Raw genomic sequence first — 16,155 nt, forward strand, 5'->3', positions numbered from 1 at the left:
CCGAGTACATAGTAAATTTAATCCTTAATTCTCTCATTCTGTATTTCACAGTATTTATTGTTACCCTAATGCATAAATCATAGAAAAGCCTAAAAGGTATCTACTGTAGAAAAAATAATTTGTGGCAGAGATACTTTTCATGATAGGATTTAATTCCAGTAAAGTTTCTGAACTTAAACTGGAAAGATATAAATGCATTATTTGGAATAAAGAAGTCTGTGCTCTCATTGCTTTTTTTACATATATGTTTGCCATAATTTTTCATTTCCTTTCACTATCAATCATTTTATGTCAGACTCTTATTAAATTCTTACTCCTGTTTTGCTAATTATTCAAACTGTAATCACATGGGATATCAAAATTCATGGGATAACAAATGCAGGGCTTTTACAACTGGCTGAACCACGCTCTTGGGACTTCTGTACAGTCAGCAATTTGGATGAATGCCATCCTTAAGCAACAAATGTGAAATCAGTATTCTGTTTTTATGTGACTTCCCAAAAAGAGCATCCTTTCTTTCTAGAATTCTGCAGGCTTCAGGGTGTGTCTGCTTTACTTGAAGTAATGCTATGTAAAACCCAGGTTATACTTTCAGGCTTTTGGGTTTTTTGTTTTGTTTTGTTTTTAGAAACTGGATTAAAATTACAATTTGAAGAACTTTTACTGTAAATTGCTTTTCCTTTAACGTCTTTTACAAACTGGACTACTGCTAGGTGATTTCCAAGTCAAGCATCTATTTGTCTTTAGAGCTGATTTCTAGCACTTCACCCACTAACACTGGTTCAGCTTCTTAATTAACAGTTCAGGTTGCTGACAGTCTGGTGGGATCTGTGTCTCTGGTGAGCATTTTGTTACTCCTGACTAGACTGCACTGAACACCAGTTTGTGTTTTGTGACACATAGTTTGGTAGCCTGAGTGAAGCAGTTAAATTCTGACATTAGAGAAGAAGACAAATCAGTCAGTACATTTAAGCTACATTCTTGCCGAAGTATCTTGTTTGTGTTCAAAACCAGGTATAGCCTGAGATTCTATTCTGTTAGCTACAGAAAAGTTTCCAGACGTGGTTCATCAACAGATCCTCTTTCATCTTTAAATAATATTTTGTAGCCTGGTTCCTTTTCTGGACATAAAGGCAGGACACACCATTAATGTCTTAGAGTATGTGATGCTTAGTCCCTAAGACAAGTTAATTAGAACAATTATAAGAGAAAAACAGTCTTTGTTGCTTTTGGTGATAATGTTTGTGTAATACATTTTGGTATGTTGTGAATGTGAATTAATTTCATGTTTGATGTAGCTAATAAATTAGTAGTTGCTAACAGTTTCAGTGGAGTTTATATTTCAGTTAGCTTCACAAAACTCAAGGAACTACAAGTAATTAGAAGTTGAGGAAAATGTTATAAAATTCATATTAACTATATGGGAAACAATTTCTTCAGTCTGCTTCTAATGTTTTTTTTCTTTTCTTCATTTTTTCTTATAGTCTATGGCAGAAGTCCTTGCTAAGAAAGAAGAGTTAGCAGATCGCCTGGAAAAGGCAAATGAAGAAGCCATTGCCAGTGCTATTGCAGAAGAAGAGCAATTAACTAGAGAGATTGAAGCAGAGGAAAACAATGACATTAATATTGAGACTGACAATGACAGTGATTTCACTGTGAGTGCTTGATTTATTTTGAAGTGCCTGACTTCAGGCTTTGATGGCAGCAGAGTATGATTATAGAATTTGTTCATGTTCCTTTTTTGGCATTAATGCAACTTATTTTACAGGCAAATAAAGTAAATAGTGTGATGTACTAATTATACCATAGAGAAACAATAGGAACAGCATCTGGTTTTGAGATGGCTAATTTGCTTTGGAGGTACCACTGGGCTGGCACTGTTTAATCTGTGTGTGTACACCTCCTCTTTAAAGTTTATGCATTTACTATCTAGATCATATCAATTTTCAGGCTAATATGAGCAATGGGAGCATATCTTTCTGTGGCATGTCTATGGACTGGAATGATGTCCTGGCTGATTATGAAGGTAAATTTTTATTTTTATATTACTAGGCTTACATTGAAGTGACAGCAAGATTTAGGAAAATGGATGTTTTACTCATGTCTAGTTAATATTTTGAAAGAATGCTGTGATGTCTAAATATTATTCCAAGTTACGATATTTTTTATTTTATCTTCTTGGGAAAGATGGACTTACATATCTTTGTTCTTCGTTTCTCTTCCCCATCTCTCTACTATAATTTTAAAATGTGTGATCAAGTTTTATGTTAACATCTGGATAAAAACCTTGTACAATCATTAAGCATTGAAAACGCACAGGGATTAAAGATGCTTCAGTCTGTGTTTGCACCTTACTTAGGCTCAGGGGAACCCATTTGAGAGAGAACTTAAGAGCAACTAAGCTTTATTAATTAATTTTCCCTGAAAAGTGTGTTTAAGTGTTTTCTTCCTGTACAGCTCGTGAATCCTGGCGCCAGAGTAATTCCTGGGGAGACAGAGTGGAAGAAGAGCCTGCACGTCCACCTGGCCATGGGATACACATGCATGAGAAACTGTCATCACCATCACGCAAAAGGTCTGAGAGTTGCTTTATGTCTTGATTAACCAGATTCTACTTTCCTCAAGTCTGTGGGTGGAAAGTGTTACAGAAATCACCATATTATTTCTGTAACAAACCAGACTCGTACTACACTGTCCACTAAATAAAGATTTGAAGACTAGAAGAACAGTATTTACATTTAGGGGAAATTACTGCCCTCCAATGCTCTGTTTGTTTTGTGTAATTGAAAGTAACCTAGAAATGTGTGTTCTAGTGTTCTCACTTGCTTTTTTTTTTTTCAACTATTAAAAGAACAATAGCAGAATCCAAAAAGAAACATGAAGAGAAACAAATGAAAGCTCAACAGCTGAGAGAAAAGTTACGTGAAGAAAAGACACTGAAGCTTCAAAAATTAATGGAGAGGGTAAGTTTTCAGTAGTACAAAGGGAGACACTGCTGCCCTTCAGAAAAGCTTTTTTTTCCCCACATAATCTAGGAAGTATTAGAGATTTGATTCAGTGATTTAAACTAGTGGTGAAATGAAATGTTCGTCTGAGTTCACAGTTTTCACAGATGATTCATGCACTATGGAATGCATTATTTTAGATAATGAACTTCTGTGAGAGTGTTGTTGCCATACTGTAGTGACTCAGGTTCAGGGAAGGCATGGTGAGAATAAAAATGTATAAATGCTAAAACTCACCAAACTGAAGCAGTTAGCAAATCTTTGCTAACCCAAATGTGCTGGGTTAAACTTAGTGCAGGCTCTGTGTAGGGCATCAAAGTGGTTTATAAAGTGGTTTATAAATAAAGCTTCAAATATTAGAAATTTCTGAGGAAAATCCAGGCCTGATTTTCAGTTCCTCAATTAGTAATGAATTTGCTCATTATATGTAGGAGAAAGATGTCCGGAAATGGAAAGAAGAATTATTGGATCAGAGACGTAGGATGATGGAGGAAAAATTACTTCATGCCGAGTTTAAACGTGAAGTGCAGCTACAAGCAATTGTGAAAAAAGCACAAGAGGAAGAAGCTAAGGTGGGTTACTTTATCTTCAAGGGGAACTATCTATTAGTGATGCTTCTGTATGTTTTATACCTCAGAGTGCTCAAGAGTAGCTTGTGAAGGATGGTGCAAGCTTGGTACCAACAGGTGTAAACCGTGAAACAGCTAATTTCCAGTCTCTGAAATGGACAGTTTTTCTCTAATGTGAACTTCAAACTAATTAGCTGCTATTGGATATCATGGTGTGTTGGACTGGAAGAGAAGATGGGCTGAAATGAAGAGCTGGTAATCCTCTTGATGCTTTTGTTCTTCATAGAGAGAATGGCAGCATTTCTGGTGATAAGTGTTCCTCCTGGAAGGGTTAGATGATCTGATTAACAGTTCTCTGCTTTCCAGCATATACTGTGATAACTGGGGAGACCTTACTGCTCTTCTCCTTTCTTAATCATCCATTGTAGATCCAGCATTCTGTGCCCTCAAGCAATGGTTCTGTTGCTTTGTTTTGAACCGCAAATTTTGTCAAACAGTTGGAAATAAATAGAAATCTACAACACATACCAATTATTCTAAAATAAGTGTTAGTACTCTTCTGGTGTTAATATGTAATTGCATAAGACATGAACTGAATGAATGCTTTTTAGTTTATGTTATTCATACGAATTTGATAAACATTGTTGTGGTATAACCCCAGCCAGGAGCTAAGCACCACTTGTTCACCACCCCCAGTCCTGGTGGGATGAGAGAGAGAATCAGAAGTTTCAAAATGAGAAGACTCATGGGTGACTATGAAAACAGTTTAATAACTGAAAAAAAAAATTAAAAAAAAAAGTTGCAAGGAAAGGAAATAATAGAGAAATAAAACCCAAGAGTGACAAGTGATGGAAATGAAAGCAGTTGTTCACCCCAAACTGACTGATGCCTGTCCCAGTGCCCTGCCAAACTCTCCCTCTAGTTCTGTTGATGAGCACAATGCCATATGCCATGGGGTACCCCTTTGGTCAGTCTCACAACTGTGTCCCCTCCCCTCCTAGATTTTTGTGCAGCTCCAGCCAGCTTGCTGGCAGGTGATGTGAGAAAGAGAGAAGGACACTGTCTCAGTGCTGCTCAGCAGTAAGGAAAACATCCCTGTGTTATCAGCAGCATTTACAGCACGAACCCAACATGTGGTCCCATATTATCTACTGTGAAGAAAATTAACTCTATTCTAGCCAAAACCAGCACAGCATAAATTAAATGTTTTAAGACTCTTCCCTAGTAAGGATTCAAGCATCTCCTTAAAAGTAAGACAAAGCATGGAGCATGTATCCCAGCTGTGACCAGCACAGTTGTTCATTGGTATTAAGATAAGCACTTCAACACTGATTTAGCTTTTTCACTTGGTCACTGATTCTGTCTCCTGGGTTAAAATGATTTCTAGATGACCCAACTCAGTCTAGCATGCCTTTGTAATTATTTCATTACACCTGTGTGACTTTTGTAATCATACTAACCAAGTCACACTTGCCATAAATCCCCAGCTAAGCAGATGTCTGAAGTCTTGTGTGTGTTTAAATGTGTAAGCTCTTGTCACAGTTTAACACTGGTCCGGCAATTAAACCGAGTAACAGACGCTCTCTATTAATCTCTCTCTCCTCCCTGATAAGAAAGGAGAGAGAATAAGGGAGAGAGACTTATGGGTTGGAAACTAAACTACACAACTTTAATGAAACAGTAATGATAAATAGGGAAAATTACTAAATATATACAAATATACAAGAAAATGGATACCACATTCCTCCCCCCTTTCCCCCAATAGCTCTCACGTCACCACCGAGGCTGCAGGGCAGCTCTGGGAAAGTCCAGGCTGGACTCCTGGAGTCAGCAGCAGTTGGGAACTGGAGGCAGGAACACACACAGATAAGGGCTGGCACAGATCAGGAGCACAGGCAGACGAACAGACAGGATCCTTCCAGGATGCCGGGGTGAAGGAAAGGGAAGCAGGAAAGGCAGGAAGGGCAGGCAGCCGGAAGCTGGAAGCAGGAAATCTGGCTTGGCCCTCGTGATCCCTCAAATTTATACTGAGGATGACGTATATGGGATGGAATACTCTGTTTGGTCAATTCTGGCATCTATCTTGTCCGTTCCTCCCCAAAGGAGGGATGCAGGTGGGACCTCTTTATGTTTTCCGCAGAGCTGAGCAGTGTCCTTGGCTCTGCACACCAGTCTCTAGCAGTAACTATAAACATAAAGTGTTATCAGTCCTAGAAACACACACTGTCTGAGAAACTTGCTGTTAATTTCAGCAAGTGCAACTACTTACAAGAGACTTAGCTAAAAGCAAAAGTATAAGACAGAAAATCACCTTTATCCTGGCCCAGATCAGGACAGCTCTGCTCCCTCTTAAGGTTCTCACATTCTGGAAATAAAGGTTAATCAGGCCAGAAGGCTTTAGAGAATTAGCTAATGAGTGGTGTAGCTGAAGACCATGGTAACTGTTGCTGCCCAGTTGGTTTTCTGAAGTCCCAGTGCCTGCTTGTTTAATGAACCGTGAAATTCATTTTGTAGATGGATTCTAGTCAGTACACAAAGCAAAAAAAATAATCCTACCACCCTTTAGCTGATCTGTTGATGCCTGTCCATCTGTCCTCTCTGTAATCATTTCTCTTGTGGATTCAGATAGAGCATGAACTTTTGAGTATAGCAAAAGAATATCTGTGTCAATCACAGGTTTGAGTGTGGATATAGCCATTAATGTTTCATGACTTTTCTCAATAACTTTGCTTCTAAAATTTTGATGTTATTAAATCAAAATTAAGTTACATACGTTTGGTTTTCCCATCCATGTCTATTTCAAAAGCATTTGCATTTAAAAGCCTAAAGTTTAGAAGAATTTTGTTCAGCAGCCTTGTAGTGACAAAATACTCATTACCTTCATGAACCTAAGTAGAAGAAAAACATATTATTTGAGATTTTTAATTCACACATTAAAGTACTTTTAAGTAAGCCTTTTTTTATTATTTTCTTCTTTGTTTATTGTGTATTGCAGTGTCCTGTGTTGGAAAATACTAAAACATTTGTGAAATAGGCTATACTGATGAGAAAATTAAGACAATGAGCTTGTTTGGTTTTTTCCTTATTCATAGTTTCACTTCTTTCAGTAAAAACCTATATATTAAAAATTTAGATCAGAAATCCTGTTGTAGTCTACTGACACTTAGTATCTTACTGATTTATCTAGCTGAGTCTTAGAATTCCACATTTTGTGAATGAGAGGATAGACTAAGGAAGTTTCATTGCTGAGAAGGCTTGGAAAGTTTTCTTGATATTTACCTAAAGTTCTTGGCTTTCTAATGCATTTAATTTTTTCTTCTATTCCAGGAGCTATCCTGTTTAAACCAACCAACCAAATACAAAGCAAAACCAAAAATTACCAGTCCAAATCAACCAACCAAAAAAAAAAATCAACAAAAAGCCAAAACCATGTTCTCAACTTGGTGGTTTTTAAACCCATTCTGGGAGAAACGTCCCACCACTTGAATTATCAAACGGCTAATAAACAGATGGAATTCACTAAGAATTAACCTTATTCTGACTTCTCATTTATTTTCTTATACATTCTGCTTATCTGCAGGTAAATGAAATTGCATTTATAAACACCTTGGAAGCTCAGAACAAACGTCATGATGTGCTGAATAAACTCAAAGAATATGAACAGCGCTTGAATGAACTGCAAGAAGAGCGACAACGACGGCAAGAGGAAAAACAAGCACGAGATGAAGCAGTTCAGGTATGAGCTATCTGTAGCTGCAGGAGGACAATGAAATATTTACTTGATTTTCATTTTGGCTATGCAGTCTTTGTTGCTTTCTATTTTTCCCTTTTGTTCAGCCTTATAAGTGTCTACTCCGAAAGGTTTCTCTGTGATGTTTCAGCAGTAGGAAGGAGGAAGGTTAAGTCCTAAAGGCTCTATAAAAGGTATTCTAGATGTTGCACAGGTGATCCTGCCTGTTTCTGGCTTTTTTTAAAACTAAATTGTTATTCTACTGCAAGAAAATCCTGATGTTTTGGTAACACGAAACATTTTGGGAGAGGAAACAGAAAAACATTCCTTATCATATACCTACTGTCATAATTACAGCATTTTTTACAGTGAAAAACACAATAAAAATGTGTTTGTATTCCTGTAATCATGGTGTGGGTTGTTTTTTTATTTCGTTGGTTTGGGTTTTGGTTTTGTCTTCTTTTTTTTTTTGAGATTTTTTTGTTTGGGATTTTTTTTTGGTGGTTTTGGTGGTGGTGGTTTTGGTTTTTTTAATACAGCATTCCAATAACAAGTTTTCCCATTCTCATGCATCAACTTTTTTTCACACAGTTTGTGCCAATATTAATGTTTTCTGCTTTTAATATATCTTAAGGTTTTGTAAAGCCCATATATAAAAAAGTAGGCCCCTCATCTAACCATGTAAAAATGTTTCTCATCCCAGCAACTTCTGTTTAGTACTAAGGAAATCTCATCCTGTCCTGAAAGGAACATAATTTATTTGCTAGTATTGGGACAGTGGTGGAGTTTGTGGTAAGGAGTGTATTTTTAAAATGTATTAAAATAGCCATTTTTCATTTATTCTGTCACACAAAACAGAGAATTTTTTCAGTAAGATAAGGATTTGGAAAACAAGTAAAAAATGTCTACTCATAAATGTCTTCTTAAATTATGAGGTTTCAGAAATGTGCTTTTTTTTCTGCATTTGTTGCTGCTGCAAGTATGACGTTGTATTGGAAAGGTTTAAAGTAGCATGTATAGCTTCTTAATTAGTCAGAAAAAAATAAGTATGGAGAGAGAAATTGTATTCAGCAATAGCACAAAAAGTAAGCTGTCAAAATCCATTTTGTCTTACAGTATCATTTGGGTAGTTTTGGAATAACAATTTAAATATTAATACTCTGTGGAATCATCTGCTATTTCTGCATCATCTCTATCCTGTAGGATACTTTATGTGTTTTCAGAGACTCTTATTAATGAACTAATAACGGATAGAGATTTTATCCTATAGAGCTTATCCTATAGAGTTTTTATATCCTATAATGGATAGAGTTTTTCAAGATGAACAAAATATATGGCTGAACATATACATATGTTCATAGAACTGTGCTGTCAGTGTATGGTCAAGCTTCTGAGTCTACTCATATTTTCATATTATTCCTCTAGCTAATAAAAACACAGTTCTCCATCAGGAAAGTAAGACAAACATCCTACAAGCAGGTGTTAAAATGTATATTCTGTAAATTCCTTTCTGTTTCCCCCCGAGCAGGAGCGCAAACGAGCCCTGGAAGCAGAGCGCCAAGCTCGGGTTGAGGAGCTGCTGCTGAAGAGGAAGGAGCAGGAAGCAAGAATTGAACAGCAAAGGCAGGAGAAAGAAAAAGCCAGGGAAGATGCTGCCCGGGAGAGGGCCAGGTAACTTAGCAGTAATTCCAGTGCTTCCCTTCACAGTTATGCTTGCCAGAAAACTGCAGCTTCACTGGGTGAACAACAGTCCTTTCTTAGCTCTTCAGGCTTAATAGCATTAATAAATTATTTAATAATAATTTTAAAATAGCATTAATAAATATTCTTTATGAACTGTTTGAAAGAAATCAGTGAGTAATAATAAATTCTGTAATAGTTTCCTTAGATACATCTACAATATAATGTGCAACCCCTATTTTATTATATTTATCTTAGTTTTATTGCTAACAGAACATTGTAATAATTTGCCTTTTTCACACTGTATCTTAGTTTTCAAAGGAAACAAGGTTAATGTCCCTGTGTTCTCCACTTCCTCCACTCTCCAGAAACTTTTGACTTGCTGGCATCAAATTGAGTTTGCCTTTTTATAGATCCAAGAGATGCCATTTGTGAAGCACCAAGGGTGGAAATCAGTCTTCATTGATTCTACTGCCAGTGATCTACTTGATTTATGTTTTTGCACATAATCCAAAGTTTATGAAGGCATTTTCATGTGGGCTTTTCTCTCTGTTTTGAGCCAAATTTTGGGTGCAGAGAGAATGAATGTTGTTCTCATGTGAGAAAGTTTTATTTTCAAGTCTGCTTCAGGAAAAAGGCTTTCTACTTATTCTTTAATGTGCCAAATTCTATTTGTGGTCACCACCTACTATCCCTTTTATCTGCTGTTCCACTACCAGAAGCATTCTGTAAATCCAAAATAGAAGTTACATTTCCTATGACAAGAAGTGTTCACTTATGGTTCTTTAAACATTTTTATTGTGACAACAGTTTTAAATCTGCCACTTTCCTTTGCTGCACCCCATTTTTACATTCTGAAGTGAAGAACAGCAGTTTCTATTTACCTTCTGTTAGTACTGTGTTTCAGCAAATTTCCTCTGTTTTTGCTACCCTAGCCCTCAGTTTTCACATGCTTTGTACTTAATACTGCTGTGCTGTGCTTGTGTTTGTTTTTCTTTGCCTTATGCGGGTTAAATAAGTAAACAAGAGACATGTTTTCTTTTTTTTTTTTTTTTTTGTAAATGATGATCTTGGCAAGGTGTAGGAAAGAATACATCCATGATGCCCTACAGTCCAGTGATTCTGTTAGGTCAGAATGGCCTCAGGAGACATTACACCTATTACATCTTCTTCAAAACAGTTCTGAGCTTTCTCTAACCTGGCAGAATTAGAGGAGGATTCAAAGTGTCCTGGGGTAGAAGTTAAGGAGAGATGAGCCAGACAGTGAGCTGGCTGTGCTGTCACTTCCCTGCTGGACCTCAGCAGTTTTTGATGGAACCTCAGGGGTATCATTTGGTGTTTTGTTTTGTTGTTTTTTAGGTTTTTTTCCTACTGCTGGGATTTGACTCTTATGCTGAAGATATAATACTCGCTGGAATGAGTAATTTTTGGAATATCTCCTTAAAGTTTCTTCAGTATAAGATCTATCATGTGCATCTGGTGGTGATTAAAGCATCTGAATAAAAGGAATAGTGTACTTAAAACTGACTTTAAAACCCCCTCTGCCCTCATGGTACATTAACTTGATTCCAGGAAGGTTTTAGATGTAATTTCAGTGTATTTTATATTTGAGAGAGTTGAAATCCAAAATATGGAAAAATTTGTTATTGTCAGTAGAAATCATGAAACTGCATAATACAACATAATCATGCAAAAAGCATGGTTTTCAGAAGGAATGATGTTGATGCTCTAAATTGAAACTTCAGAATGTTGTTTCAAATATTAATCCAAACTATGCAATGATATTAATTTTTCACAGTTTGTAGGATTGAACAAATATTTAAAAATGTATACTGAAAGAACTAGCTAAAGTAGAAACCATGAAACTGCATAATATAACATAATCATGCAAAAAGCATCGTTTTCAGAAGGGCTTCTGTAGGAATGATGTTGATGCTCTAAACTTCAGAATGTTGTTTCAAATATTAACCCAAACTATTCAATGTTACTCATTTCTCATGGTTTGTAGGATTGAACAAATATTTTAACATGTATATTGAAAGAAGTAGCTAAAGTAAGCTTTGGGTACTGGCTATGTGTTGTCATTTGTTTCAGCTTGTGATGTGAACCAAGAGCTCTAAAACAAAACCAAAGACTGTAGCTCAGTCTTTCTTTATATACCTCAGGGGAGATAGCAAATAAACTACCGAATGCTTCTCATCCATCATCTCTTCCTTACCCCCCTTCCACAACCATGGTGGCTCGAAGAGTTCACTTAAACTTTCTGAAAGAACAGTTGTGTGTGGTGTTTATCCTTAGACTTGCTTCTGTGCCCATCATCTTTCCTGGATGCTGTTAAATTTTCTGTGGCTTTTTGTTTTCAAATGTTACTTTATCTGAGCCTTCTACTTCAATGACTGCTTTTTCTATGAGTTTCCTGTTTTAAAAAAAAACAGACAAACAAAAATTCCACACAAAACGGAAACCACTGCAGTTTGGATACTATTCTTTATGTTATTCTTTCTACTCCCACTGCTTTAATTTTAGAATGGCTTTTAAAATGATGGTTAATGGCTTTGAATGACTTCTTCATTGCTCAGTTTTACTCAAAACTTTTGGTGCTCCTTTTGGCCCTTCCAGCTGCCAGACACCAAGGAGATGTGTTTCTCTCCCATCCTAATTCTTTTTGTACAAACACCATGAGTAGCTGACTTTCTTCCTTTAGGGAGTTCAATAGCTCCCCTGGCTTGCTGATCACTCCTAACTTGTTACCTGCAGGTTTCTGCTTAATAGTTATTGTAACATATCGTTAAACCTCTTGTTCTATTCTCAGGCAGAAAAAATAATCCTCATCTCTTCAGCAGGGTGATGCTTAGGGGATTCACAGGGGTTTACTGACATCCACATGCATGGCAGCTGATTTCTGCTGGGGAGGGAATGGAGAGCTGATGAAAGTGGACAGCTGAAGTTTGAGGCATGAGTTTTTGGCAGAGGGGTGTAGGGCAGACAGGTTCAGTGACCAAAACAGCTCCTAACTGCAGTTATGTACAGAAGAGAAATGGTTAATTTTGCTGTCCTTTGCTATCTTGAACATTTAGAATTGCAATATACTAGAGCATAGGTTTCTCACTCGTAACTCTATCATTTGATATTATTCAAAGCCTTATCTTGAAGTTCATAAATTCAAACTTTTACTGATCATCATTTTTATATCCACACTGCACTCATTGCTGTATGGTTTGTCTTTTAGTTGTCATGGTACTTCTCCCCTTTGGTTCACTGACTGGAGCCATTGACTAGAGAATGCTAATGTTGGCAGGATATCACATTCATCACCTTTTGTATCTTAATGTCACCCATCATTGCTCTGAGCTGGATTGAGCTGTGGTCCAGGTTCTGCTGCACCAGTTCAAGTGTCTGACTTGATGAAACCATCAAAATTAAAGCATCTGTATTCTCTCTTAAGCAAGTTGCTTTTTGTTGACTTCTTTACTGAACTATCTTCAACTTCCTTTTTGGGCTACTTGTTCTCTATTTCAAACATAAATGAATCAATATTAGGGATGCTTGATAGTATTACAAGTTTTACCTGTATTTATTATCTTTTTGTTAGAGATCGAGAAGAGAGGTTGGCAGCTCTTACTGCAGCTCAACAAGAAGCCATGGAAGAACTGCAGAAGAAGATTCAACTGAAGGTATTACAGGATACTTTAGTTGAAAAATACCTCAGTGATACAGAATTTCTGCAAAATTGTTTTCTGTCTATATGTTTTATTTGTTGAAGATATTACAGTGCACTGTACAGTGTCCTGAATTGCAAAACTCTACAAGAAGTTCTTATTTAGCCTTTTGCATGAAGAAAGGGCCTTGCTGTACAACACATTGTAGTCTGGAAAGAACAGTACTGAGCTCTTAGGAGTGCATCAACTCCAAAGCTTTGAACAGGACAACAAAACCTGTGCTTTCCAAGAAGAATCAGGGTAATTTTGAATTAAATATTGAGAAAAAACAGTGTGTAAAAACTCCCACACTGTTTAATGAGTTCAGTTCACCGAACAGTCTCACAGATTGTTTTCTACAAGTACTGAAATTGATGCTGCCAAGTGTGGCATGCTATTTCCTTTTGTTTCATGAAGGGCTCCAGTTATTTCATAAACTAGGCATAAAAATCTACCCCTTAGTACTTCGTCTGTTCAGCTGAATTCAGTGTCCAGTGCAGAACCAAGATACTGGTATTTCTTAAGAGATAACCACCACTTTTCAAAAAATGGAAGACTTCTAAAATGAGAAACTGTATTTTTTAGCTTCTAAGATGGAACTATGTATTAAAGCTTCAATTAATAATAAATCTTGTAAATTTTATTCATGGATGGTTTATGTGTATGTATAAATAATTTTTCATTTCAGTGTTATTTTTTGCTCGGATCCCAGTGCAAAGCAGTATATATACATTTTGTTTTGTAAAGCATGGTTTTGTTATTAGATGCAGGTTTATATCCCAACTTCTGATTTTAAAAAACAGTTGAGAGTTTGTTCAGTTGTCATGAGGATTAGATATGAAAACCCTCTGAAAATCCAGTGAACTGTGCCTGCTACTGCAGATAAATAACAATTTATTTTACTTTCATCTGTACTTAATGATTCAAACCTACTAGTGAAAACAGCACTACTGTTGTTTTATTAATTCAATGAGATGTTTAATAGAACAAAAAGATTTACATAGGATTTGCAACAGATTATTAATAGAGGATCACATACAAAACAGAAGCAGCACTGATTGATTTTAAGTCAAAGACTAATCTTAAAATATCTGTGATCTGTGGTGCCCTCAGAAATAAAAAATCAGTTTGACAGAAATTCACCTTAATCGTACAATATTTGGTAATTCCAAGATTTCTCTGCACAGATTAATTCCATTCACTGTAATCCCGTATCTTTTTTAATTTGTTGCTTTAATTATTTTCCATCCAGCATGATGAAAGTATTAGAAGGCACATGGAACAAATTGAACAAAGGAAAGAGAAAGCAGCTGAATTAAGCAGTGGGAGACATGCTAATACTGATTATGCCCCAAAACTTACACCATATGAACGAAAAAAACAGTGCTCATTGTGCAATGTGATGGTAAGTTGGATATTTGAAAGAACTGAGAACTGTGGAGTTGTAGGTAGAATGGAGAGTGTGGACAGTATTCATTTATTAGGTCTCTCTTCCCAGAGAAGCAATAATTTGGGAGCATCAGATGAAGGTAATTAAAAGGTAGATTTGAAAGCTGACTAAAGAACGTGGTTCTTCACAGAGTGGGTAGATGAGCTGTGAACACCTTGTTACAAGATCCTGTGGGTATTTTATTTTAATGTGAGGGTCATTAGACAAGTTTAATTGGATTGAAGTTCACTGAAGGTTCTTTGGGCAGAGAAACCACATCAAGAAGTTCTGGAACAGTTTGGATTGAGGTTTAAAAGTGCTGAAGGGGACAAGTTGTGTTCAGTTTATGTCTCCTTTTACTGTTTCTGAGGAATCCTATTTTTTGGTTGCTCTTGGAAGCCAAGTACTTCACTAGGCAGATCTCCAGTCTCAACAGGGTATCTGCTGCTCACCTTTCCATTTGTCCCAGAAATGATGGAGAAGCAGCCCTACAGTCCCTGAATAGGAAGCAGGGAGAACTGTTCTTATTGATAACTGGGTTTACTGATTTGCAAAGATATATCACTGAATGAAGCCTCATATCCTTCTAAGCACTGTTTATTGCTGAATTAAACAAGATTGCATGAGATCATTTCAGGCAGTGCTGGATTAAGGGTTGGACATCTCAACCTCAGAGGTCCTTTCCAGCCTGGATGATTCTGTGTGATTCTGTGAATACAAACTCATGGTCAGCAGACTCCGGTCTTGTGAATTCACTGATCATGAATTTCAGAATGAAAATCCAGTACATATGAAGGAAAAATGAGATGAGAAGCCAAGACATTTTTACACCTCTCTCTTATTCTACTGCTGGATAGCAAACCATGATGTAATTTGCTCTTTAAGTCCTGCATAAAAGTTTATGTAAATGAGGTTGAGCAATAAAGTATTATACTTGAAATGCTGAATGTACTTCTGACAAATCGGCACATATTGTATTGAAATACTGTTATTCATAGATTACAGACTTATTGGGAAAAAAAATATTATTAAGTCCTTGTCATTACAGATTTCATCAGAAGTATACCTTTTCAGCCACATCAAAGGGAAAAAACACCAACAAGCTGTGAGAGAAAACAGTAGCATACAAGGACGAGAGCTTTCAGATGAAGAAGTGGTAAGTTTCCTAATATTTGTTTCTCTGTTACTTCTAGTTTTAAATGTTATCAAGCTGAGTAAACAGAAAAGTCTTGAAAATTTGTATAAAGGAATTGAACAGACATATTTGTGTTAGCATGGGAATAGTGCCTTGTTATTATAGATTGCCAATAAAAAGGAACAGAAGAAACATTGGATTCAAATAGTTCAGACAATTGCCATCTGAAATAGATTCTGTATAAAATGTGACTAATTGCTTTTCTATTAATACAAAGGCATTTTTCATCTGACTATTTTATCATGTAATCATAAAAATCTGAAGTGTTGCAGGTGTCTGCATTTTTTTTTGCTTTACAATTTTTTGTTCCTTCCTGTTGCTTAAAATATCCTGGTCATTTTTTTGCTTATCAGATGTGCTATCTCTGCATCAAGGTCACTAAAGCTCAAAATGTAGTGCTAAATTGCCTTAAAATGTACAATTGGAAACTTTTTACAAGTATTAGCATTCCTAGAAAGAACAATTCGTTTTTCAGTACCATCTTTAGAAGAATTGGCATGATTTTTAGGAAGCACTGAGGACATTTTCTACTGGCTCAAGGGACTATTCTGTTTTGAAGGAAAGACTTCTGAAAGGTTGTCTGTTTTAATTTCTCATTGCTGCTGCCTGAATTGGAACTAAAGTATTAAGTCAAGGCCTTTTCTATGAGGCATTTCATTTTCATATGAAACAGACTTTGTGTTCTGTCTTACCCAAAAAATTTGTGAAAGCCTGTGTATTATAGCTGTCAGAGGGAAGGAAGAAATACTGGAAATCTGATTCCAGCCAAGATGATTCTAGTGATACTGCTCAGTTCTTCTAATTTTTTGCTGTCTCCCTATTTCCTTTGCAGTTCTTTTATTGTTGAAG

General features: G+C 36.4%; 1 protein-coding gene across 2 annotated transcripts in view; it reads left to right on the forward strand.

The window, feature by feature from the left end:
* Positions 1 to 16,155, forward strand: part of SCAPER (S-phase cyclin A associated protein in the ER) — a 157,932-nt gene that overhangs the window by 43,194 nt on the left and 98,583 nt on the right. For both annotated transcript variants that reach the window (XM_071754631.1, XM_071754632.1), the window contains exons 11-20: positions 1,485 to 1,655; positions 1,951 to 2,026; positions 2,458 to 2,575; positions 2,852 to 2,963; positions 3,437 to 3,577; positions 7,155 to 7,310; positions 8,833 to 8,975; positions 12,577 to 12,658; positions 13,935 to 14,087; positions 15,160 to 15,267. In XM_071754631.1, the coding sequence (XP_071610732.1) occupies positions 1,485 to 1,655; positions 1,951 to 2,026; positions 2,458 to 2,575; positions 2,852 to 2,963; positions 3,437 to 3,577; positions 7,155 to 7,310; positions 8,833 to 8,975; positions 12,577 to 12,658; positions 13,935 to 14,087; positions 15,160 to 15,267 (1,260 nt within the window). The remainder of the gene's footprint in view (positions 1 to 1,484; positions 1,656 to 1,950; positions 2,027 to 2,457; positions 2,576 to 2,851; positions 2,964 to 3,436; positions 3,578 to 7,154; positions 7,311 to 8,832; positions 8,976 to 12,576; positions 12,659 to 13,934; positions 14,088 to 15,159; positions 15,268 to 16,155) is intronic.

This window comes from Heliangelus exortis, chromosome 11, assembly GCF_036169615.1.
Source record: "Heliangelus exortis chromosome 11, bHelExo1.hap1, whole genome shotgun sequence".
Lineage (NCBI taxonomy): Eukaryota > Metazoa > Chordata > Aves > Apodiformes > Trochilidae > Heliangelus > Heliangelus exortis.